This window comes from Dipodomys ordii, unplaced genomic scaffold, assembly GCF_000151885.1.
Source record: "Dipodomys ordii isolate 6190 unplaced genomic scaffold, Dord_2.0 Scaffold22, whole genome shotgun sequence".
In the NCBI taxonomy this organism is placed as follows: domain Eukaryota; kingdom Metazoa; phylum Chordata; class Mammalia; order Rodentia; family Heteromyidae; genus Dipodomys; species Dipodomys ordii.
In genome coordinates this window covers 7,491,946-7,519,097 of record NW_012267238.1, presented here as the reverse complement: position 1 = coordinate 7,519,097, position 27,152 = coordinate 7,491,946, and the positions used below count along the sequence as shown (strand labels likewise).

The 27,152-nt window shown below is 43.5% G+C and overlaps 1 protein-coding gene across 3 annotated transcripts in view; it reads left to right on the top strand.

Annotated features, from left to right (window-relative positions):
• Tenm4 (teneurin transmembrane protein 4) overlaps window positions 1–27,152 on the top strand; it is a 420,724-nt gene that overhangs the window by 238,374 nt on the left and 155,198 nt on the right. For all 3 annotated transcript variants that reach the window (XM_013014004.1, XM_013014006.1, XM_013014005.1), the window contains exons 9-11: window positions 11,695–11,796; window positions 13,486–13,680; window positions 19,937–20,137. In XM_013014004.1, coding sequence (XP_012869458.1) covers window positions 11,695–11,796; window positions 13,486–13,680; window positions 19,937–20,137 — 498 coding nt within the window. The remainder of the gene's footprint in view (window positions 1–11,694; window positions 11,797–13,485; window positions 13,681–19,936; window positions 20,138–27,152) is intronic.

The following is a 27,152-nucleotide window of genomic DNA, read 5'->3' as shown; positions in this document are numbered from 1 at the left end:
TGGCCCAAGCTCCATTTTGATTTTTGAATGTTGGTCAGCCTGTTCTCAAAACGAAAATAGGTTCTAACTGGGAGATTAGCAGTGACAGCATCCTCTATGGAGCTCTGATTCTGTCCCTAACTAGAGACTAGAAGCAAAAAGGGCAGGGCCCACGTGGTTTTATTTTTTAATTGGATTGGCAGTGGTAGTATAGTGAACCAATCCCTGGATTCGGTAGGTGAAAGACTAGCCCTACTACCCTCTAGTTACGTGAATCTGAGCAAGTTCTCTGAGCCTTCATATTCTAATCTACAAAATGGAGAGTAGTGAAAACCACTCCCTACTCCCCAAAATACAGAGAGAGAGAGAACAGAGAGAGAGAGAACCACTGTCCCTTCTTGCATACAAGGAATGGATCCTTGTGTCCTACATAAAGGAATATGGCCTTTTATTTGTAAGGGCCAAATACAACTATTTGCAGAGGTGTTTTAAACACGTTAAGTTTTGCACTTGTCAGTTATGAAGCCTGCAAATGGATCCAGAGGAAGTGTCAAGGTACATGGACATTCTGGGATTATTCCATTGCCAGGAGCACAGGCACACTTAGGTGACCTCAGGGGAAAAGGTACGATAGTTATTGCAGAAGAACTGCTCTGGTTTGGGACTCACATAAGCAGTGAAAAACCTCAGTAATTTTTTGAACTAACAAGGGCCCTTTTCCTTCTCTTCATTCATGAGCCTTGCTGCTTCTTGCTCCTGATGTCCCTGTCCTGAGCTTCAGGTGTCTACACCATTCTGAGCTGCAGGCAGTGAGCATGATCCTCATTTAAGATAACTTCCTCCTGACTCTGGCTCTTCTTTGGCCATAATGAACTCCCTACCCCTCTCTTTCTACCCTATCTTTTGGCTTTGAGTCCACAACTAAGTAACACATTCTTTTAAAGTATATTTTTAATTGACCTGAATTATTATGCTAGGAGTACACTGGGATATATCAGTGCATGTGTAGAATATGTATCGATTAGATCAGGATAATTAGTATATCCATCACTCCAAACATTTAGTATTTCTCTGTGCTGGGAATATTCAAAATCCTCTCTTCTAGCTTTTTTTTTTTTGTCATAAGGCCTGAACTCTGGGCCTGGGCACTGTCCCTCAGTTCTTCAGCTCAAGGCTAGCGCTCGACTACTTGAGCCACAGCACCACTTCCGGCTTTTTCTGCTTATGTGGTGCTGAGGAATTGAACCCAGGGCCTCATGCATGCAAGGCAAGCACACTACCACTGAGCCACCTTCCCAGTCCTCTTCTAGCTATTTTGAAATGTATGATTTTTTTTAAAACAGTACTAGAGGTGTACTTGCTAGGTAAGCACTCGATCACTTGAGCCTCACTCCTAGCCCTTTTTGATTTAGTTTATTTTGCATATAGGATCTCTGCTTGTGCCTGTTTCTGGTGATCCTCCTACCTCTGCCACCCATGCAGTGAAGATTACTAGCAACCATACCACCATTCTCAGCCCAACATATATAATTAATTGTTGCCAACCATCTTATCTTGGTTTTCTATAAAGTGCTCCTAATTGTTATTCTGAAACCCATGGGTACTTTTTTTGTTCAAATACTGTAGAGCAGAACTCTGATTTGGCAGAACTTCTGTACGACAGTTTAAATCCCAGAGCACTCTTCCGTGTATGAATAGATTTTCTTTGAGTCAGATGCTCAGCCTGGTCCAATCAACTGTTGGCTGTGAAAAAAGTTGCATCTGGTTCACCTGGGCAAGCTGCGTATGTAGAAGCAGCTGTGAAGGATTTGGGAAGGGAAAGGTGTCTCCAAACACCAGATATCTTTCCTTTGAAGGCCTCTGTGCTCTTAAACAGTGAAGGACTTGTCAGACTCATTGGCCCTTGGTGTGTGTCTTAGTGGCCCCTCTAGCATATGTTCACAAGGCAAGCCTGGAAACTGCTTGTGAAGCATATTCTTGGAAAAGCAACTGAATCAGAGCCTACAGTCACCCTTTACCATCTGAGCAAAGGGCAGCAACATTCCTAGAAAGACTGTTGTCCTTATTTATTGGATTTAGGCAACCCATCAAGACCAAAAACAAAGTCTAAAACTCCTTGTACCTAATTGCCCTTGGGATTTAAAACAAAACAACAGAGGTACACTCCCTTAGTGAGTGAAATCCCCACTTCCTTCAAGAGTTCCTTATTTGAAATGAGGCTTTAAGTTTAGTTATCTTTTTAGTTGTTCTTCAGTGAACAGGCTCTAGCTTATCAGTCTCCTAAATGTGGCTGCCAGATGTGAACTTCTGAACTCCAAATATAATCAAGAGTTCTTGCAAAGCTGAGCTTCCTATCACTGTCTTCATTCTAATCCCTTTAACTTTTTTTTATCCCAAAAATATAAGACAAGGAAATAATAGGTGTTTCTTTTTCTTTTGGCTACCTAAGTACGTGTTTCCTTCCCCCCTGTCTCCTTTGTATTCCTTCTTAGTTAACAATTTAACAAGTGTCACTGGGCACTTGGTTTGTGTTTAGCTCTCACCAGACACTGTAGAGAGCTAGTCATGGTGCCTGTCTTCAAGGAGGTCACAATTTCTTGGTGAAATTTGGTTTTCTTCCAAATTAATGAAGAGCCAAGACTGCATACAATCAAGAAAGCCATCTTTTCTCTAACCCTCTCCCAAGAGCTGCTCATAGCAGTGCTTCATAGGGTTCTAGTATGATTGGAAACAGATCTTCCAGTTCAAATGCCACTGCAGAACTGGCTTTAAGCCCAGGCTGTCAGAAGCCTTGTCAGATTTTTGTCATTGCATTGACCTAGATGGTTGCAGAATGAAGGCCTTTGAATTCCCTCATCTGCAGAGAAAGCTGGGGTGCCTATGGGGACTGACACCTCACAGGCCATGTAACAGCTTTCCAGCAACTGGCACCTGCCCAGTGTCAATCTCAAGTGCACAGGGAGGAAAGTTCTTTCAGATGCTGGCATGATTCTGCCAGTTTGGGTGATTTGGGCAGACATTAGGTGTAATTTGCTTTGACAGTGCTTTTCCCTGGAGAAAATTTACCCAAACACCCTTGTCCCTGCATTTCTGGAATATTGCTTATTTGCTTTCCTGTTTTTACCATGTAGAGTTTCTAGGAAAGAGAAAGAGTGTAAACTCCCCAATAAACCCCATATTTCCTTTTTGGATTCATTAGGTCTAGTTAGTGTATTGTTTTAGTTCACAAATGGAAGACATGTATAATCCTTTCTCAAAAGGCAAACTCATTACATGAATAGAGTTACCCTAGATGCTCTTCAAAATAACTCTCTGAGGTAGGGGTTGTTACTAATTTCATTTCTCAGATGAGGAAAGTAGATTGTAGATGGAGCCCTTGTCCAAAGAGGTGGCCTGGCTCTAAGATCCATACTGGGATTGGGCCATGTAGCACAACCTTTGACTGCAGATAGAATGTAGTTCATGTACCAGAGTTGCCCTAACCAATGTGTAATCCTGGAAAGATGACTGTAGCTGTCATTCTTCATCTGAGTCTATGAAATGGTGGCAAAGGAGGGTATTTGGAGTAAGCTATTTGGCAAAGGTCTCTGTTGAACTCGTCCCTTGAGTTGTTGGAGAATTACATCCTAGTTATGCTATCTAGTCTGTCTCCATCTTTCCTTTGGAAAAGTCCCTGTATGGTTGGTATAATTTGGGGAGGGGAAGGGAAAAAAATTGTTTAAATAGGGATACAGGTTGACACATTGCAACAATGAGAGGAACAAGACACTGTGTCGAAAAATGAACTTTACAATTTAGGCTGGGGGGCAGGGGGAGAGGGGGAGAGGGAGGAATATAGTTGAGGTGGGAGGGAAGGGATGGTAGGGGAAAAACAAAGGAAGAGGCAACAATGCTGGATAAGAAATTACTCATTACCTTGCTCATGTAATTATAACCCCTCTGTACAGTATTTTCACAATAAAAAAACTCATTTACAAAAAAAAAGAAAGAAAAGTCCCTGTATGCCAGGAACAAAAAGACTGCAGCAGATTTAACCTAAAGTCTATATTTTACTAGTACTAATCAAGTTGATATGTTCAGTCATCTCCTTGGCTGTCTTGTGAACCAAGTTTGGTAGCATTAACCCTCATCATGCTATAGAGGAATCCCAACCAGGCACTTTCAAAATTTCTAGCATATACTTAAGAAGAAACTACAGTAACACATAAATAAGGTACAGGTACTGGGGTTGGGAATGTGGCTCAGTGGTAGAGTGTCTTCCTAACATGCATGAAGCCTTGGGTCAATTCCTCAGTAACACATAAATAAAAAAATTCAGAAGTGGTGCTATGGCTCAAGTGATAAAGCAATAGCCTTGAGTACAGAGAGGCTCAGGGACAGAGCCAGGCCCCGAGTTCAAGCCCCAGGACTGGCAAAGAAAAAAAAAAAGACAAAAAGGCACAGATAGCAGACACAGGCATTTATTAACTCAGACATACCAGGAAACAGATTTGGAGAAGGTACTAGGTGAGCAGAAAGGAGAGACTGAGGATGGAGGAATAGAGTATATTCACGCAGCTGCTTCCTTCTGCCTATGGTGCTGGAGCCCAACATCAAGGTTTATGACCTCAGAGAAAAGTCTGCTTAGACCAAGGCAGGTGTGTCCATTCATAGTGAGCAATCAGAGGAGGAAATCCCTTTTCCTTTCCAGTATTATTGCTCTGAAAGCAGGTGGACACTGGGCCTCCTGATAGGAGTTTCCCTGGTGGCATCCTACATAAAGAGGATGTATATTTCACAACAGAAGTCAGGAGTGGATACAGTCAGGATTTCTTGGGTCCCTGCTTGAGAATCAAGAGGACTTCTAAGGATTTGGTTCTGATAAGAGTCAAGTAAGCAACCTGGGGTGTATAATCCTAGCTACTCAGGAAGCTGAGAACTGAGGATCTCAGCTTGAAGCCAGCCCAGGAAGAAAAGTCTTTGAAATTCTTATCTCCAATTAATCATCAAAATGCTTGAAATGGAGCTTTGGATCAAGTAGTAGAACACTAGACTTAAGCAGAGAAGCCAAGGAAGAAGAGTAGAAGGCCATGAGTTCAAGCCCTAGTACACACACACACACACACACACACACACACACACACACACACACACACACACACACACACACACACACACACACACACACACACAGTGAGCAGAAAGAAGAGGCCTACAATGGATACTCCAAGGCCTCTGACTCTATGAGCAAAGTGGATTGTAAAGATCCTTGTCAGAGCAAGAGGTAGACTGGCTCTAGGACCCATACTGACTCAGGCCATGTAGCACAAGCTTCAACTGAAGATAGAACATAGTTCATGTGCCAGAGTTGCCCTAACCAGCTGTGTAACTTGCAAAGATGTCTCTAGCTGCCATTCTTCATCTGACTTTATAAAACGGATGGATCGCCCTTATCTCTCCTTCCTTCTCAGATCTTTCTAGCATTTGGAGCATTATTCACACAATATGTCTACTCACAACACATGTCCAGAGACAGTGCTAAAGGAAAATTTTTACATTCTATATTCTAAATTTGATGGAGGGAAAACCAAGTTTCTGAAAACCAAATTTGGCACCAAGACCTCTTGCTTAGATAGTAAAATAAAAGCTGGAGGGGTACAGGCCCCCTCTTCCCACAACCATCCACCCAATTATGAAAACAAAATTATTCACGAGCAACTGGGGTTTTTATGCAGATCCAAGCAGATCTAAAGGAACACCTTCTGGTAAATGTAGTCAGCTGCAGCAAGAACAGAAGCAGAGCAAGAGGAGTATGTGGAGGAAAGACTCACCCAACACTAATTAGGAACATAACATGTTTATACAGTAAAGTTCACACTTCTCACAAGTCAGCAAATGGCACTTCTTCCCTAGAGTTTAGCCTAGAGATGTTCAATCAGGAGGAACTCATTATTTATGGGGTCCCAAGTGGCCCCAACGTTGCTGATATCTCTCCAAGTGGAAGGCAAAACATACATTTCACCAATAGAAAACACTCTCCGAATATCTTCTTTCCATTTCGTGTTGCCATCTTAATATTAATTGATGTCTTCTATAACTTCTGCTTCCTCGGACACGCATACAAGTTTCTAATCTGTCAGACTTAGCAACCCTCTCTCCACCAAGTCATGCTTTCCTGACTGTTACCATGAGAGCTTTCTGGCAGGTGATAAGCAGGTCAGTATCTTGCAGACATCACAAGTCAGAACCTAGAAAGCACATAACATCTATCTGCATTTGTTCTGTTAAAAATGCAACTATCCCTGGGTGCCTGTGGCTCACACTTATAATCCTAGCTACTTAGTGGGCTGAGATCTAAGGATCATGGTTCAAAGCCAGCAAGTCCTTGAGACTTATCTCCAAGTAGCTACCAAAAAAAAAAATGCTGGAAGTGGAACTATGATCAAGTGGTAAAGCACTATCTGTGAGCACAGAAGCTCAGGACAATGCCCAGGCCCTGAGTTCAAGCCCCAGGACTGGTGGTTGTGGTGGTGGTGGTGGTGTGTGTGAGTGTGTGTATTAGAGGGATTCTTTTTTTTTTTGGTATATCTTTTTTTTTATTGTAAAGATACTATACAGAGGGTTACAGTTACATGAGTGAGGTAATGAGTACACTTCCTCTTGAACATTGTTACCCCCTCCATTGTTTTGGCCCTACCATCCCCTCCCTCCCTCCCTTCCCCGAGGTTCTTTTTTTTTTTTTTGATTGTGATTAAGTGATTACATAATTTCCGGAAATTCACAGTATTGTGGAATAATGATGCTCATTTAAAGTCACAAGTTCATTCTACCTTTCCTGGAGCAAATTGTCTATCACAGTCTGTAATATATAACGGTGCTCACATGTTATATACCATATATGTGATCAGCAGCATGGGGATATTTAGTAGTGGTTCAACCAGATGAGTGGGAGTTCTTTGTTTCTTAAGTCCTGTTAGTTTTGTCATATCACCTAACATTTTGGATTTAGCATCCACTTATCAGGGAGACCATGTACCATTTGTCTCTTCGTTCTTGGCTTACCTCGCTCAACATGATTCCTTCTAGCTCCATCCATTTCCCTGCAAATGCCATAATTTTGTCATTTCTAATGGCTGCATAATATTCCATTGTGTATAGATACCACAATTTTTGGATCCATTCATCTGTGGTGGGGCATCTAGGTTGTTTCCATATCCTAGCTATTGCGAACAGTGCTGCAATAAACATGGAGATGCACGTGTCCTTGTATATTGGTTCCTGTTGTTCAGGGTAGATGCCTAGAAGTGGTATGACTGGGTCTTAGGGGGGTTCATTTTTTGGTTTTTTAGGGCCCTTCCGGCTTGTTTCCAAAGTGGTTGTATAAGTGTACATTCCCACCAGCAGTGTAATAGGGTTCCTCTTTCTCCACATCCCCTCCAGCATTTGTCGTTGGCTGATTTGTGGATGTGGGACATTCTGACTGGGGTAAGGTGGTATCTCAGGGTTGTCTTTATTTGCATTTCCTTCACCACCAGGGATGATGAACATTTCCTCATGTGTTTCTTCACCATTTTTATTTCTTCATGGAGGGATTCTTTTTAGGAGACGTCTTTTATACTATTGGGTTTAAGAAGGACTGAATAGTTGGAGCCTGTGAAGCCATCTAATTTACTTCTTTTCCCCCTGCATTTTTCACATCAATTAGCTGTGCCCTGGGTTTCATTTTGACATGCCCATATATTCATACAACGTGCTTTGATTAGATTCACCCCTCTGTCATTCTCCCTTCTCTCTCCACTCCATTTTCCAAATCCATGTCAACAAGTTTCATTGTTTCATTTTTCACAACTATTTTGATATTTCCCCTCTTTTATTTTATTTCCCCTTTTTCATTCTTAGTTGGTTTCCAGTAGTGATCACAGTTAATAATGACTGCAACCCCTCTATGTACTGGATACCAGGATAAGTGCATAACTGGATCATATTAGTTTCTGTCCTCAAGGGGTTCATGGTCAACCAAGTCAACTGTATGGTACTTCCATAGGGACAAGAGGAATGAACTCCAGGAGTAAGAGCCTGCTTCCATTGCCAGAAGGTGATAGCTTTTGAACTGGATGAAAAGAAGGAACGGAGGTTACCAGTTAGGGACTGAAGGAGGTGATGATGAACCACATGCTGAGAAATCCAGTGACATAATTCAGGCCACAGTCACTCAGGAACAGAAAGACACCTGGCAGAGAAGGCTTTTGTCTGCCTCTCTGTCCTGTGCTCCCTGCAGCCTGGCAGGTGAGACAGCTCTGTCACTGCAAGGTTAACCAGTAGCCTAAGGAAAAAAAGAATCTGCCTTAAACCTTACTTGGGAGGAAGGCACAGAATCAGTGGAAAGCAGGTGACAAAATAAAGCAGAGGGGCCCATCAGCTGCACTGGACATTGATGAAAATGAGTAAGCAACTCAAGGGCAGTGATGGGAGGGAGGGAATGAGAGAGAAAGAGGGAACAGCTGATACTAAGCAAAAGGAAAGAAAAGTACCTATCACCCAATTTGGAAGAAAGAGTCTCATTGTTAAAGCTCATAGCGTTCATAAACTTTGTAGATTAAGATGATGATGATTATCACTGTGAAGGTTAAAATGTGTTTGTGACCTTAGCTAAATATAACTATGCCACAGTATTGTGAAACATATGTAGTCACTTAATAAAGAAATACTTGGAAAAAAATTCTCCTTTTGAGAAAGAATACTTAAAACTTCTAGAATATTTTTTTTCTTTTTTACAATAAAGATGGCACTTAGGAAGCCACTGCGTGATTTATACACTATAGAACATGAATTCCAAAGCCATTGGAGAGTAAAAAATACTCTGGCCTGTGATCCATGTTCTGCCAGGACCCAGACCATTTACCCAGAAATGAGGCCAAGAGTTGGACAAGACGTTCTTGTCCTCAACTCTGTATTAGTGTTTCACACTTGTTGTGTTAGTGGAGTCACAGCATTATGGAAGTGGAATTACCCACTCGAAAAGGAGGCACATTTTAACAAAAAAGAAACAATTAGGGAGTTGAAACACTTCTTGTCTGGAATATTGGCATTCACGGAAGAGGGGGCAGACACATGAGGATGGGGAAAGAAGATGAATATAGACAAAATACTTTATATTCTTGCATGGAAATAGAACAAAGCAACTTGAAGAGACTGGTTTGGGAAGGGAAAAGAGGAAGAGAGGAAGAGGGGTACTTATGACCAAGGAGCATTGGATGTATAAATGGACTTGTTAAAACGAAGCCCTCCCCCCCACCATCGTATTATGTTTCTGAACTTTTCAAATCATTTCCAAGATGGTACCAGAATACTTTGGTGGGAAACCCTTTCTTCAATGCCACCCTGCTCTTCATCACCCCCTCCATTCTGCCCCTTTCCAGCTGCCATCGAACGGATTCCCTTCAGTGTTTGAGTCTCAAGGTCAGGCCCCCTCAGTTGACCTCATAGTTAATTATAGACCCATAGTAAATTGCAGAACAGGAACTTGGCCCAGGGAATCATCTCTGTCATCATCTCCATTTTACAGATGATGAAGCTAAATTCCAGAGAAAAGAAAGCATGTAGCATGATACTACAAGAATGGAACCTGATGGGCTGGGAAGGTGGCTCAGTGGTAGAGCGCTTGCCTTGCATGCCTGAGGCCCTGGGTTCGATTCCCCAGCACCACATAAGCAAAAAGAAAAAAAGCCGGAAGTGGCACTGTGGCTCAAGTGGTAGAGTGCTAGTCTTGAGCTGAAGAGCTGAGGCCCAGGCCCAGAGTTCAGGCCCCATGACCGGACCCAAAAAAAAAAAAAAAAAAGAATGGAACCTGAGTTCAGGTTCCCTTACCTCTAGATAGAGTATTTTTCTTTGTTCCAAACTGCAGCACAGGTGACAGGGCATCTTCATCTTGGTATCTTGTTCTCTTAGTGAGGCTGCACATTTCTTCTAGGTGAGGCTTGCTTCTTCAATGGTAACATCTCCTTCAACATGGCCTCAGTCTTGGCTTCATGATTGACAGCTGTTAAGTAAAACAACAGATTGACTCCTGAACTCTCCCTGCCTGATTGACCTTTCCTTCTGCCTGAAGTCTAGCTCTACTGACTACTCTTGTGAATGGGGGAAGTCACTGCCTGGACTCTGGGTCTTAATTTTCCTTCTCTGTTGAACGAGAACATTGGGCCCTTGGAGCTTGCAAGCTCTGAAAGTTCTAGAATGCTCTGTCCCTCCACTGGCTCCTTTGCTGGGTTTAGAGTTAGACTCCTTATCCCTTACCTTGCTCATTCTCCTGGCCTCTGCTGTGGGATGAGTCCCTGCAAGCCTAGATAGATAGCATAGTGTCATAGAAAGAGATTGGCTTGCAGTCCAAGGACCTAGGTTCAAATCCTGCCTTGGTATCTTCAGCCTTTAGCCAACTCACTTTATCTTTCCATGCTGCCTCTTTTTTTTTTTTAAAAAAAAATAAGGAATGATAATAGATGTTTATTTGTTGGATTTGGTGACCATGAAATGAGATAGGTAAGTGGAAATCCAGGCCACAAAAGGCATTCTGCGTAAACTTGCTTCCTGGTTTCATTCTTTTTTGTTGAGAAATGAAATAGTCTAAATAAGTCAACTTTATGAGCTTACTAACTGGAGCAACAAAACATGTCCAACATTTTTATCAAATTCTTTCTGACAGGGATTCTGTTTCTTTGACCTATCTCACAGTGCATATACCAAGGTCTTAGGGAGTAGTTAGAGAAGGTAGTATTTCCACAAAAGGTGGGCATAGCAGAAGATTCTGGGAACACAAGGAGGACAGAGAAGAAAATATTGATACTTTTTTAAAGTGGTAGGTTTTTTTTGAGGGAGTGTTGTGTTTTGTTTTATTTTTGTTTTTTTTTTGTGTATGGTTTTGTTTTTGTTTTTTGGTGCTGGTTGTGGGGCTCTAACTCGGGGCCCGGGCACTGTCCCTGAACTTTAATGCTCAAAGCTAGCATTCTACCTCTTGAGCCACAGCTGCATTTCCTGCTTTTTGATGGTTAATTGGAGATAAGAGTCTGATGGACTTTGCTGTCCCAGCCAGCTTCAAACCACGATCCTCAGATCTCAGCCTCCTGAATAGCTAAGATTTCAGGTGTGAACCACAGTGCCCAGCTCCATGGAAGGTTTTTAAACAGGAAAGATACAATCAAGTTCCTGTCTCAGAGATTAATTAGGTGGTAAGTCAGGGTGGGAATCAAGGCAGAATACTGAAGAGCCACTCACTGGCTATCCCAGCAGCCCCAGTGAGGGACCATGAGGACCTGAATGGATATATGGAAAATCAGAGCTGGGGAAGGATCCTTTACAGAAAAGGGCCTATCAATCAGCTTTACAAACAATGTAAGAAGTCTATAAGCATCACCCAGGATCACATCATCCCAAGATAACCTCTATTCCAAGCCAAACTCTTTTTCCCAATTTTTTTTTTTTTTTTTTTTTTTGGCAGTAGACCTAACAGATGCCTGGAGATACATTTGATTTAGAAAGATTTGGATCAGGTAGGCATTTGTGACTTGAGTTGTACTTCAATAAGAGTAAAAATTAATACAATTTATAAGTTACTGGCCCTTTTAGGTGACTAGACCCAAAGAGTTCTACTCTGTGGTCTTGCTTAATCCAAGGCTTGATTCTGGGCTCTCAGTTGGGTAAAGCAGTTTCAAGTTGTCTGTTCTTCCCATCCTTTCTCCCCAGAATCGGTGGATAACTGCCCCAGCAATTGCTATGGCAATGGAGACTGCATCTCGGGGACCTGTCACTGCTTCCTGGGCTTTCTGGGCCCAGACTGCGGCCGAGGTAAGTACTCACATGAGACTTAGAATCTCTACTTCCAAGACCCCCTAGGCAGCTTGGGGTTCACTGCTCCCAGCAAGTGCAGAAATGTGGGCCCACCTTCCTGATGTGCCCAAGAAAGGTTTCTGAGGGCCCTATTTCAGAAGCCTGTTAAAGGACACTCACAGGTAGAGCTGGAGCCTGTCAGCCATTGTTATTCACTTATGGACAACCTGAAGGGTTGTCACAGGGGAATCTGGTGTCCCTTGCTGGGACATACGAAGTGGCAGTTGATTTCCCAGTGGCCAGCCGTGGCCAAGAATCTTTTGAAGAGTCTCTTCACATCAGTGTGACTTCTCTTGGGCCTGTGAATGAGAAGCCTGAGGAGCAGGCAGAGTTTCTCCAGAAAGATGCCAGGACAGGGACCTGAGAATTTGACCTTTCCCTTGGGAACCAGAAGGACCTCTTCTTTCAGTTTCTCCATCCATTCACTCACTCACTCAGTAGCCATTTGCTTCAGGCCCATGTGGGACTCCCTCCTCAGTTGGGGGCTGGGGTTATACCACAGAGCAAGAACCAGTCATGGGAGCTTTCCATCTATTCTGGGAGAAGGAGACAACTGTAAAGCAGTACCGTGATAACTGACAAGGTCAAACATGGAAGCCTTGGTATGGAAGGGCCAAGAACCCACTCAGGAAGGCTTTCCAGATGTGGCGGCATTGGTCTGGAGTCCTGAGGTTGTTTGTAAGCGGAAGGCAGACATGGTTCCAAGGCTGAGGGAACAGCTGCCTGTAAATCCAATGCTATGAGACTGCTCTGGGGATTCTGCTTATTTTAGCTAATGTGAAATAGACTCCATTTGAGGAAGTGAAGCTGGCAGCCCTGGGAGGCACTGTGATTATCTGCTGAGTGCTTTAAAAAGGAAAGAAGCCAGGTGGGGGCCAGGGAAGGTGGTATAGAGAGAGATGAGTCATTCCTTCTAACAAGAATTACTGTCTCATCCCATATGCACTTAAAGTTAAGAGTCATGTATAAAACAGCCTTATTGTATCTAAGTAAGACAGGCAAGTACTTCCAGCACGATGCAGTAGAATTTATTTTTATATAGTGTCCTTCATGGGGATGATCACAAAACCCTCTACACTAAGAGGCAGAATGGCAAGATAATGAAGAGCCAAGTTAGGGAGGCTCAGCTCTTCTCCTGAGAGAAGATGGTATATGGGGCTAGAGTGGAGGCCTAGAAGACAAAGGAGACTTGCAGGGTTAAAGACAACAGTCAGCAGAGCCTTAGAGGAGGTGTGGGGAAGAGAGCTGGAGTGCCATCAGGAGGAGAGTACTGGAGGAAGGAGGCAAGCCAGTCAATGGGCCCAGCCGCTCTTTTCCAGGGAGAACAAGAAACAGTCAGCAGCTTCCTCTTTTGAGACTCTGGTTCTCATCAGAGATAGGAATGAGGGTGGGAATGCAGGAAGCAGCATGCACAGGACCCCAACTAGTGCCATGGCGAGGCTGGGCCCTGCACTGCGTATTTTCATCTCTAGTTCCAGATGTGTTTAAACTCACACAAGAGAAAGCAAGACAAGCAGGTGATGGGTGTTTGTGGCAAAGCTGTTGAGGCTGTGGGTCAAGCCAGACAAGCTAGGGAAGAAGGGGACAAAAGTAGCTGAGGGATGCTAGGCGATGACTCATGCCCGGCTTCTGGTGCTCTGTCCCCAGCCTCCTGCCCTGTGCTGTGCAGCGGGAATGGCCAGTACATGAAGGGCAGGTGCCTGTGCCACAGCGGCTGGAAGGGTGCCGAGTGTGATGTGCCTACCAGCCAGTGCATCGATGTGGCCTGCAGCAGCCATGGCACCTGCATCATGGGCACCTGCATCTGTAACCCCGGCTACAAGGGCGAGAGCTGTGAGGAAGGTAAGGCTTGCAGATGGCAGTCTCTAGGATGGAGGCTAGTGCCCAGTGTCCTGTGGGCACCCAGAGAGCAGGGAAAGACTCCTGCCCACCTGGGACCCCAACTCTGTGCCAAGAAGGCATGAAACAGTAACTGACCTAACATATCATAGTTCTGGCCCACCAACGACACCAAAGTTGTTACTCATGAGCAGTTACCATATGTAAGGATTATTTAATGTCATATACCCTTAGGGATGAGTGGTCATCTATACTTTATGGGAGGAGAAACTGAGACTCACAGAGTTGGATGACTTGTCCAAATTCACTTGAGTCCTTCATGGCAGAGCTGGGGTTGAGCCTAGCCATTCTGGCTTCCTAGATGAAGTTCTCTCTTTCCAATACCCTTTGCTTTCCAGCTCATCTGCTCATTTTCCATCTCTACTTCTGAAGTCTGACTCTATTGTAGACTTTTTTGTTGTTGTCCATCATGGGGCTTGAACTTTAGGGCCTGGGCCTTGGCCATGAGCTTTTTCACTCAAGGCTAGCAATCTGCCACTTTGAGCCCCAGCTCCACTTCCGGTTTTCTGATGGTTATTTGGAGATGAGTCTCACAGACTTTCCTGCCTCTGCTAGCTTTGAACCATGATCCTCAGATCTCAGCCTCCTGAGTAGCTAGGATTACAGGCGTGAGCCACCAGCAGCTGGCCTTCTACTGTAGGCTTCTGCACTCTGTCTACCTTTACTACATTTGTGAGGGATAAGTGTGTGTGTTCAGTCCTTATACACGTGCCTCTCGCCTTGATAGTATAAATACATGTCTGTATAGGTGAAGGATAGAATATAACCCAACTTAACAGTGACATTAGTTCTTTTTTTTTTTTTTAACATGACCAGGCCAGGTGCTGGTGGCACACACCTGTAATCTTAGCTACTCTAGAGGCTGAGATCTGAAGATCATAGTTCAAAGCTAGTCCAGACAGAAAAGTCTATGAGACTTTTATCTCCAATTAGCCATCAGAAAACTGGAAGTTGAGCTGTGGCTTATGTGGTAGAGCACTAGCCTTGAGCAAGAAAGCTCAGGGATAGTGCCCATACCCTGAGCTTAAGTTCAAGCCCCAGGTATGGCATGCATGCACACATGTATTCACGTGCAAATGCATACACACACACACACACACACACGCACTATGTGACCAGGTGTGACAGATGAGTGCTTCTGTTTCACAAATGAAGAAACCGAAGCCCATGAAGGACAATAACATGCCCAGGCATGAAGAACAAAAACAGGGCTGGAACAAGGCCTGGATCTTCTCCCTGGCAGGCCAATACACTTTTTTCTAGACTGCAGGAACCCAGGAAGATGAGAACAGAACCTCATTCACAAACAAGATAGCACAGTGTTTAAGGGGGAACATATTGGAGTTATACATATGCTTCAGTCCTGACTCTCACTGTATGGCCTCAGTTCCCTCCACTAGACAATGGGAATGCTTTCCTCAGAGAATCATCTTAAAGATCAATTAAATGGCCCAGGCACAGCACACTTAGCTCAGTGTCTGACACCTAGTAAATGCTTCTTCATAGGTGGTGCTCTCATGGTATTAATATTATTCTGGGGATGACAGAAGCACATCTCATCCAGGAACATTTGAAGTGTATGGACTTGCCTTTTATGGACAATGGCATGAAGTTCCTTTTACCTCATGTTCACCTTCCAGGACTGGACTCTTCCCCTATAAGAGACTCCAAGGATGGCTTCCATATATTTGGTATTTAGTAGCATGGTGAAGAGGAATCAGTGTCTGGGCTGCATGTATTCCTGAACAGGGCTGGGAGTCCTGACTGCAACCCTGGCAGCTGGGGTCTGGTAGAGAGAAGAAAAGCAGCAGCCTGGGAACAAAGGAGCCCGACCCTCTTCTCCAGAGACTGGGAACCATTCATTTTGGTCCCTAGGAGTGGAGACTCTGACAAGAGTATGGAAGCAAAGAGCAGACTACTTACATGGTGGCTGTCCTACCCTAGATCCACCTAATTTGTGCAGGCCAGGGAAAGAGAAGTATCTGTCTCAAGGCAGGCCAGCACCGGATAGCACTCTAGAGCTTCAGGGTTATTTACAGAAAGGAAAAAAAAAAACACTGTTTTTGAGAACTTTGATTTATATTGTCTATTTGAAAAGAAATGTTTTTACCCTAGCTCTCTCTTCTGAGGAAGGCCATCTGGAACTGCTTCCCTTGTATTCTTTTTGTTCCCCACTATCTGTGCATAGTCCTGTGAGTATATTAGGGCTTTCTTGGGGTGCGCCTCCTCCTCCCCTACTTCTCCTGTGTCCCTCCTCCTCTTCTTCCCTCCTCTTTCTCCTTCCTGTTCCTCTTCTCTTTCTCCTGTTCCTCTTCCTCCTCCTCTTCTCCTTCTTCTTCCTCCTTTATCCTTATCTGATTCTTCCTCCTCCTTCAGCTAACAAGTTTTCTGTGTTTAAAAACCATCAGCTAACAGGCTTACTTTTTTTTCTCTCTTCCTTCTGAAGTTTATTATCCCATATATTTTTTTTGAAAGCTTGAACTCAGCCAGCAGGATGTTTTTAGGGATGAGAGGAGGGGCAGAAGAGAACATTCTTGGTTCTGGAGAATGTTCTTGGTCCTGAGAGTGTGGAATAGCTCATGTGGTCACTGAAGCATGGACCATTGGTGGAGGAAAAGGTGGTGCTTCTGTCTGGGTCATGCAGATCTTGTTTCATGAACAGATTAAGCTTCTGGTGGGAATTTTGGCTTGACTGGCAAGTTCTACAAGAGAGAAAAATGTCACTTTGGCAAGCCTCTAAAAACAGACGAGGTTAGAGTCTCTTCAAAACCACCATCAGATTCCTGACACCCTTTTTCTCCACCCTATACTCCCCACGTGGGTTTTTCCTGTTCTTACCCAATGCTCCCTGGGAAATAATCTCTGTGAGGATGTCCTAGTGTGAGGGAAGATTGCCTGGGTCTCATCTTAGGGATCCCAGAGGCTCAGGAAAGAACAGATTCAGTGTGCCCATGACTTCTTTAACAGGGCATCATTGTAGTATAGATAACGGCCTTGGGTCTAGGATCAGGGTTCAGGACAAATGTGACCCCATGGGAAACTTAACAAGTCTAGAAAGTGTTCTGTTCTTCCTACTATTTGTCAGGCCCTCTTTAAAACTTCCTTCCTGCTGCACACTCGCTGTGCCTATTGGCTTGCAGAAGCAAAAAACATTGCCTAGAGGTGGTCTGTCATCAACCATGCACTGATCTCTGGTTCCTACTTGGAACATCTGCCTTTTGAAGTTCCTATCAGACGTATTAGGTCTGGGGAAGAGCAGGGCTGTGACACCCAGACCTCTTGCTAAATAAACTCGGAACTCTCCTGGTCTGCTTGCCAATAGTGCAATAGTGTGAGGGCACCCTAGTTTATCCAGACCAGCTCCCCCAAAACGGTGGGCCAGGCATTCACAAGACACGAAATATCCTTGCTAGGCCTTGAAGTAGCAATTGCTGAGTTGTTTCCTGTCAGATTAGAAAGCTGTCTGGATCTAGGGAATTATCATCGTCGTCTAATGGACCAGAATAATCCTTCTGAGATTCTGAGATTAGAGACAGATCATAAGAATTTATCACTGTTGTTACTTTTAGTGTTTTTTTAATATCTAGGCCCGCCAACAGGTCATGTCTTAACCATGACTAAATGGTATCTAGGGACTGCAAGACGAGAGCTTTTGCTTTCCTTTGGGTTTATTAATTCTGCATATTTCCGTTTCTTTCTGTGTTTTGTTTTGATTTCTATATTTCTATATTTAAAGCAAGTCACTTTGTGTGTATGTGTGTGCCATTATTGGGCCTTAAACTCAAGGCCTCTCACTCTTGTTTAGATTTTTCACTCAAAGCTGTCACTTTAACCCTTGAATCACACCTCTGCTTAAGAGAAAATAGCAGAAAGACTCTGCCAGAAAACAAGAGTCAAATGTAAAATTCCTTCATGTGTTACTGTGTGACTTTGGGCAAGCTATTGAACCTCTCTGTTCTTCAAAATCTGGTAATTATACCAGCTATTTCATACATACACTGCTAGGATTAAAGGTGATAGTAGATTAAATGCTTAACAGCAAATTGCACCAGAGATGAGTAAGTACATTAGTTAACTGTTGTGATCAATGCTATGCTTTTAGCAATTGCTACACAGTAGCTCTGTAACCTGACCATGAAGACAGAGCCAGGGCATTTTCTCTTTACCCTTGACTCTATAACCCAGAGGATGAAGGCTGTGTTCTTTGCAACCCAGCATTACCTCCTGAGTTCCCACAAGGAATCTGACTCACTGAGTGCCACCTGTTTTTTCTCCAGCAGCTCCATGTTGGGACCCTCCAGGATTTTCTGTCCTCTCCTAGCAACAAAAGGAACAGTATACCTTCCTAGCATGACAGAGGCTCATTACAATTTTTTTTTCTAGTCCTGAGGCTTGAACGCTGGTCCTGGACGCTGTCCCTGAACTGCTTTTGCTCAAGTCAAGTGTTCTACCACGTGAGCCACAGCACCACTTCTGGCTCTTTTCAGTAATTTATTGGAGATAAGAGTCTCACAGACTTTCCTGCCCCAGCTAGCTTCAAACTGCAATCCTCACATCTCAGACTCCTGAGTAGCTAGGATTATAGGCATGAACCACAGGCACCCGGCTCATAACCAACTTCCTTCTCCAATTTTGTCTTCTGTGCTACCTTCTAAACTTACCACTTTTTCTATCCAGTGCTTTGAGGAATATTAGAGATCTCTGGCAATTTGTTGTCATCTCATAGCTAAAGCTTTGATTTGGAAAGTGCTATTGACTTTGGAAGCAAGTATACCTGTTTTCAGATCGAAACCCTCATATGCTCTTAGTAGAAATGTAAAATAGTAGAACTACTATGGGAAATAGTGTAATTGTTCCTCAAAAAAAAAAAAGTAAAACTAGACCAAGTGTGTAGCATATTCCTGTAATCCCAATTACTTGGGAGTAAGAGATAGGAGGACCAGAGTTTGAAGTCAATGGAGGCAAAAAGCTAACAAGACCTCATCTCAAGCAACAAGTTCAGGATGGTAGGTTATGTTTGTATGTAATATCAGTGCAGAAGTCATAAGTTAAAAAAATCATAATCCACTCTGCCAACAGCATTGGCAAAAAGCATGAGACATAATCTGAAAAATAATATCAAGTAAAAAGCTAGAGGTGTATCTCAGATGGTACAGCACTTGCCTAATCATTACAAGGCACTCAACCCCAGAACTGCAAAAAAGAAAAAAAGTACATTATAACATGATTAATAGATCCTAATTTGGGCATGAACTTAATAACAAAGTCTTTAAAATATATTCATATATCCATGCTTATGGCAGCATTACTCTCAATAGCCACCAAGTAGAAGCAACAAATGTAGTCATTTTGTTTCATAATCTAGCACATGAATGAATGCTTAAATAAAATGTGATCTATACAGGATGTGGAATATTACTCAGCCTTACAAAGGAAATAAATGTAGGCATATGCCACAAAACTGTGGTGAACTTCAAGAATATTAAGCTAAGTAAAATAAACAAGTCTCTCTCTCGTTCTCTCTCTCTCTCTCTCTCTCTCTCTCTCTCTCTCTCTCTCACACACACACACACACACACACACACACATAAAATAAGAAGACTGCATGACTCCACTTACACGAGGTACCTGGAGTGGTCAGATTCAGTGACTGTAGTATGGTAGTTGCTAGGGCTTGAGGGAGAGAGAACTCAGGAGTTCTCTGGTATAGCATTTCATCTTTGCAAGGTAAGCAGAGTTCTGGAGATGTTGGTGACCGTTGTATTCCCATCATCCCCCGAGTATGAATGTCCTTGGTAGCACTGAACTGTATTAGCAATGGACAGAAGGGTACATCTATGTTATATGTATTTTGCTACCCTAAGAATGTTGAAGGGGAGAGGAATTCCTCTCTGGCAAAGTTTGCCTCTGTAACTGACACAAATTTATTTACTCCCTGAGTCTCAATTTCCTTATTGCAGCCTTCTGGAGTCATTAAGAGAACGGATCCATGAGTGTCTAAAAGACATGTCATTCAGGCCCAGCTGAGGCAGCCCGCAGTGCTACCCACGCTTTCCTCTTTCTAGATTGCTCCGAGAACTCATTGCATCAGTCCCAGGATCCCTTACCACAGCTGGTAGGAGACCAGCAGCATGCTGGTCCATGAACCCTTGCCTACTGCTCAGATGCTCACCTATACTCTCTTCATTTCCTATCACAGTGGACTGCATGGACCCCACTTGTTCGGGCCGGGGTGTCTGTGTAAGAGGCGAGTGCCACTGCTCTGTGGGATGGGGAGGCACCAACTGTGAGACACCCAGAGCCACATGCCTGGACCAGTGCTCAGGTCATGGGACCTTCCTTCCAGACACCGGGCTCTGCAACTGTGACCCTAGCTGGACTGGACATGATTGTTCTATTGGTAAGTGTGGGGAGAAGATCACAGTGTGGGGTTGAGGGTGGAAGGTTATTGTACACCCCATGTCATGTTACCTATCCTGTCCTGAACAGTGGTGTGACCCTGCTGTCAGTCAATGGATGGATTCCCATTCCTCCTATTGCTCTTCTTCCTCTCCAGACCTCTAGCTTTGATGATACTCCTCTTAGGTGGGAAGAGGATTCAAAAATTGCATCCTCACATTGTATAGCCTTGAGATTCAAAACAGGACTGTGTTAGTTAAGTCTGCCCAGTTGTAAGTATAATACTTGAGAGAACAACTGAAAGAAATGGTTTGTTTTGGCTCACCATTTAGAGGTTCTGCCCACAGATGCTTAGCCCCATGAACTCAGGCAGAATGTCATGGCAGAGGGAGTATATGGTAAGGAGCTTCTTTATCTTATGGTGGACAGGAAGAAGAGACAGACAGACAGAGAGCAGTCTCAGCAACCTACTTCCTCCAGCAACCAGGTCCTACTTCCTAAAGTTTCCAGAACCTCCCCACACAGCACCATGATCTGGGGACCACCAACCCCCTGACAGGAATCTTTAAATATTTCATATTTAAACTGTGACAAAGTATCCCTATGAATATTGACAGTAGTACCTATCATCACAGATGGGTTTCACTGAGATTTCTCTGTCTGTCTGTCTGTCTCTCTCTCTCTCTCTCCCTCCCTCCACCCCTTCTCTCTCTCTCTCACACAAACACACACACACACACACACACACACACACACACACACACACCTCTGATGGCAGGGGTTTGGGGTAAGGGTATCACAACAGTGATATCATTCCTCAGAATGAAGTGTAAATTCAATGGGATTTTGGGGGTTCTTTGGATCTGACTCCACATCTGATGCCTTTCTAGTCAGGTAGAGGGAGTTCTATTAGATGGTAGCCTCCATGGGATGGGGGTGGGGGCAGGAAGTAAGCATATCTACTCTTGACTATAGCTCCAAGACTTTACCTACATAGCCCTGACCCATCACATCTAGCTCAGTAAATATTGTTGGATGAATGAGTGAATGAATGGGCACATGATTGACTGTGCTCTTGATTGTCTATCTGATTCCCACAAATTTAAACACATAAATAATATTGTTGGCATTGTTCTGTTTGTAAATATCCTATGATTACATAACTAGCCTGCCACAGTACTGGTAGCCAGGAGTTTGTGTTCACATCTAATGTCTCATGTAGTCCATTCAAAGTCCCTGTGGGAAGAGTCGCCATTGCCATTTCACCAGTGTAGATAACACATTGACCAGTGAGTGCTGATTGGCCACCTACATTTATATGCTGTATATGTTTAAACAGAGAGGATAAAGAGACAAGAAAGGCCCTGCCTTAGTAGGAAAAAGGCATTAGAGAGGTCAGAACCAAACACAAACAGAGAAATAAACTGATAATGAAGCCCAAGCTCTGAGAACCTTTAAGTAGTTCTCCCCCGGGACATAGTTAAAAAGGGATAGTGTCTCCAACTATTGCATTTTCACCCTAAATCATTGCCTTTACCGCTCCACACTGTTTAAAACAAAGGCAAGCTCAAATTAGCTCATTATGTTGTGGATTAGCAGTCTGGTTTTGATGAGGAAAGATGGTTGAGACCTTTGGCAAAAATGAATTCCCCACAGCATTTATGCCTCTGGGATAGTTTGAATTACCTTTCCCCGTTAAAAGGAGAACTGGCAGTTTGCATTGGACTTTTATCCTTGTTTGCAAAGCTCCTGGAAAGACTTGATTTTGAGCACAGATGTGCAGAGTCTTGGGAATCATTCTTTTTATATAGCTCTGTTTATAGCAATATAATAAATGGTCCTCTTAAAGCTACGCAGGCTTGTATTGTTCATTATGTGGCTGCAAAGCTAATTTATGGTAGGTCTATAACCGTGCCTTGCACTGTTAATCCCTGATGAAATTCCTCAGCCTTAGAGAAAGCAGGTATAACTTTGGATGAGACTTCTGAGTATTCTTTAGTTGGTTCTGAAAAAGGAGACAACAGAACCACTGGGAAGGACTTTGGATAGATTTGTTAGATCTCATCTTCCAGTCATCGGTATTCACTCCCAATAACTGATATTAGTTTTGCTTGTAGATTCCTTGTGAGGACAAAGGACAGCCCATGTAAGAAAGAGGCCTTGATTGAGTTAGACAGACCTTACTCTTAATAATACTTGAGCAAGTCCTTTCATTCCTTTTAGTTAAAAAAAATGGAATTAATGATATAACCTACCTCCTAGAGGGAGTTTTCTAACAATTATTTACGTTAATGTGAAAGAGAGTTTAGCATGCTATTTGGCCTATGGTAGAAGCTCAATAAATGTTATTTATGATGATTTTCATTAAAATATCCTTGGGCAAGTAAGTGTTTTATCTTAGCAAAGATATTTGATGGTAAAAAGTAAAAATGAGATGAACCCTTTGAGAAAATATGGATTGTAGGCTTTAAATCTTTGGCCTGTGGCTAAGTGATTGTCCTAATTATCACAAGGTCAGGAAATTAAGTTATTATCTAAGTTATTAAGCCCTGCAAGGTGTTTCACAAAGAACCACACCCCACAGCCAGGAGAGGTAGAGATGGCAGCTCTGATATCACTGGTTTTCTAGGGACAAGACCCAAGGGTACCAGTGACTTTGCCTGAGGCTCACTGGTGCATGAGGAAGCTGGAGTCAGGCCCTGGCCCAGAGCTGCAGGTCTTGCCTGCTTCCTGTCCTGTGTGGAGAGGCATCTCCACAGTCCGCCATCACTTCCCAGCTGTCATTTCCTCTCTGGAAGCCAGAGGAACAAGAATGAAAGTGTTTCCAGTGTTTATTCTCCTCTCATGCTGACTGTAGTAGGCCTTAAATACTCAGGTTCAAGCTTAGTTCTGCTGCATGCTAACTGTGTGGTATTGACAGGAAACCTAACTTTTCTTCCATTATCTCATCTGAAATCTGGAGGTAATAGTACCTATCTCAGGTAGCCTAACTACTAAATTACAGCACATAGCTCTATGTACCTAGCACAGTGCCTGTCCCAGTCAGTCTAAGTGCTTGCTATCTTTCTGTCTCCCCACTTCCAAGGGCACTTTCCATTAGCGGAAGCTGATTGTGAACAATTGAGATAAAGCAGGGAAGCCAAGCTAGAGGCATTTCACTGCCTGGGTCCAGTGTAACAAGAGACTATCTTCACATTCCCTGGTGTTGGCTTCAGGACCATGGAATGAACTCTGATCTTTGCTTCAGAAGTTTGTTACCCACAACTTCAATGGCTTCAACAAGGGGCTTAGCCTTTCCAACTGTCAGTTTCCTCCTTCTAAAGCCAACTTATGTCACTGTTGTAAGAAGTAGGTGAGAAATTATAGATCAAGTGGTTACCCCAGGGTCTGGCACAACTCAGAGACTAACAAATAGGAGCTCTATCTGCATTATTTATGCTCTTTGCTGCCTGACATGCCAGATGGGCAGACTTTGCTCAGAGCCTTCATCAGGAACCACAGGCCATCAGACACATCCTAAATGACCTTTGAACCACCATCTCCTTAGAAGGAAGGAGGACTCTCTCTTCCCTGAGATGAGTTTCCTTCTGTTCATCACCAAGATCAGGATTTAATGAAGGCAGCTTAAGTCAATATGATTTCTATTGAAATATGAGCTGGCCAGTTAATGAAATACTTCCATGAGGTTCACTGAAACTGAAGTCAGATTTATACAAGTGTTTACTAAGGTCCCTGATTCCCAGCAACTTATCTTCTAGTCATATCTCAGACAGTTCTTCCTAAATCCAGCCTCATTGGTGTGGCCTTCCATCCCAGGAAACCACCCAAATTAATGGTATTAAAACATTCCCATGTCCCATTATGTCCAACCCCCTACACACGACACACCTTGGTCCTCAGCTCAGAACCCAGCTGACATCACTACCTGAATCATTTGGGATGATGATGGAGGCAGGGATGGGAGGTGAGTGATTATTTCAGAGAGGAAGGAGGTGAAAGTCAGAACAACTCGCTCAGAGTCATTCAACTTACCAGCAGCAGAGCTTGAGTTGAAGCCAGGCTCTCTGTTTCTAAGTCCTCACTCTCCCCTTAATCCTCTTTCTATTTAAGGATGTCTCCTTGTCTTTCTTTGGACAAGCCATTGGATGCAGTGTTACAGAGCCATCCATGTCTTTGTACTTCCTGCCCACCAGCTAAGTGCCTTACAACCACTATCTCCATCAAAGTTCATAAGAACCCTAAAAAGTGGTATTACTGGTATTAACATTTTCCAGATGAGAAAATTTGATGCTCAGAAAGATAGTTCTATGCCAACACCTATCCCACCTTGTTAATAAATAGCAGATTAAGCTCTTTCTTAAGTGTGTTAGTCAGCTTTCTGTTACTGTGACAAAATTCCTGAGATAACCAACATCAAAACTGGTTTATTTTGACTCATCGTTTTAGAAATTTCCATCTGTGTTTGGTGGGCCCATTGCTTCTGGACCAGTGGCAAGGCAATATATCAAGCTGTGTTAGAGGAAGCTGCTACCTTGAGGTCACGGGGAGAAAAATAGAAGAGGAAGGTTCTTTCTACTTGGCTCCAACAAAATTCTAGGATGAAGACTAAATCTTAAACACCTGGCCTTGGGGCAATATTTTGCATCCAAACTATCGCATTAAGCACTTTGATAATTTGAGCAAAGTGTTTTGCAGATGAATTTCTCTTAAAACAAGCTATGGGCTACTTTGGGGTCAAGGTCTGTGCATTGTTAGCACAGAGCTAGACATATGTTAGATTCCCAGGGATTATTGCAAGAATGACCTAACTAGTCAACATAAAGACAAGGGGAGCTAGCTTACAGAGAGAAGGAGGAAGGGAGGGAGTAAGGGAAGGAAGGTTACAGAAAGGTCTGCCCAGGAAGATCCCAGCACACTATCAGACAGACATTTGCTCCCCTCCTCTCAGCCTCACCTCCTCCTTCCCTCCAGCCTGTGTCCTCTGTTGAGAGAAAAACAAGCAATCCCTGGGTTCCATCTTAGCTCAGAATTGCCTTAGAAAAGGAAAGGAATTGTAAGCTCTTTGTGATGATCCTTGAAATTAGCAAAGCCTGCCTTTCCTTTAGAACCCAGTGCCTTCCACAGAAGATTTCAGGCTCTGAGGGGTCTTCAAGGCTACCGTTTCAAAAGCAAGCCCTTAGATGTGCCATTTGCCCTTCACTGGGGCTTTTGAAGGAGACATCTTTCTTCCACCACTCCCCTCCACCACAGCCTCTGGAACTCAACCTCATAAATTCCTCATTTCCACTCCTCTGAGGTCTCTTCAGTCTTGTCTTCCATAAATGACTTTTATTCAAGAGGAGCCTCTCACTACATTTTATTCCTTTGGGTTGTGAGCTCACAGAAGCAGTACATGGCAGAGATCCTGCCTGTAAAATGCTCATGCTGGTAGTTTATGATTCTTATAATTTCATTGCACTTGAGTTTCATGGAATAACAGGTGGAGATGGTTTAGAGATTCAGTGGCCTGGGTGTGAAGGTAATATGTGCAGTCAGGAAGAATTCATGGGATTTGGAGGAGGACCAGGGTAGATTGTCAAGGCTCAGCTTACCACTTGAATGGAATTAATGATACCTGCCTTGTAGGGCAGTTTTCCAGATTAACTTTAATATGTATGCGTAAAATGCCTAGCATGGTGGCTGGCATTCAGTAAGCACTTACTACATGAAGGATGAGTGTATATTTTTAGAATGCATAATTAGATCTAAAATTAACCAAACAGACCTCAGACTCTAACTAATTGAAGTTTAAGGAGAGTTTATATAGTAAAAATTTTGAGCCAAGAGGCTTGGATCAGAGTCAATGTTAGATAGTTCGTTTTCTCTCCAAGGAAGGCTTAGTATCCTTATAGTTCCTGAGTCTCTCTCCCATCCCCTTCCTTCAACCCCCAAGAATGGTCCTTGACTCCAGACAAAGAGTCATTGATGTGCTGAGACATTTATCCAAACAAGGAGGTCAGTGGCCCACAGCATAACAGCACAGCATAATGCATTAGTACTGCATTATTATCAGCCTCCTCTCAGAACGGTGAGCTTCCTGAGGTCCATTCTAGGCAGGAGCTCAACAATTCCCCACACCCCAAGAGGAAACAGCCCAGAGCCACTGCAGGCCTGCATCCATTCTGACAGCCATATGCATTCACTGATCCATTCATTCACTGAGCCTTTCCCACCTGACTTGCTTGTTGGTCACTGTAGTAAGCATAGAGGATCAGAGAAACTTGGAAGATAGACCCACAATCTAACTCATTGCAACACACAAGCATGCAGCTTGATGTGAATTCTTATTGATGGGTGTATGGTAGGGTTGGGAACACAGGGCAGCAGAAGAAGACCTGTCCAGGACACACTTGGGAGAAGAGCCTGGGCTGATCCTCATCCTCACCAACAAAACCTGTGTGGCATTCTGGAAGAGGTGACTATAGACTCCCTGGTGGTCAAGTAGTGCTGGGTGTAGAAAGAGACTATGCAGAAGCAAAGAGCTATGTGACTGCCTTACCTGTTAGGGAGCTGACCTTCAGTCTGCCCAAAGAAGAGGAACTCCAGGATGGGTCCAGGAATGAAGTCAGAATACAGGCAGGATCCTAATTCAGTAGCTCGCTGAATATCTTATCAAAATCATTGGATAAAAATTATCTTCAATGGTCAGGAGTAGTGTTACCCTCCTAATCCCAGGCTTAGGAAGTAAAGAAGGAGGACTGGGAATTCAGGGCCAACCTAGGCAAATTAGAAGACCCCATCACAGAAAGGAAATACAGTGTGCTGTGGGTCTAGCTCCAGGGCTATTACCCTTGTCTGGGATACACTAGGCACTGAGTTCAATCCCCAGAACCACAAACAAATAAAAGCAGTCCTTTAAAAATATTTCAATGGGAGCTGGAAAGGTGGCTCAGTGGTAGAGTGCTTGCCTTGCATGCCTGAGGCCCTGGGTTCGATTCCTCAGCACCACATAAGCAAAAAGAAAAAAGCCAGAAGTG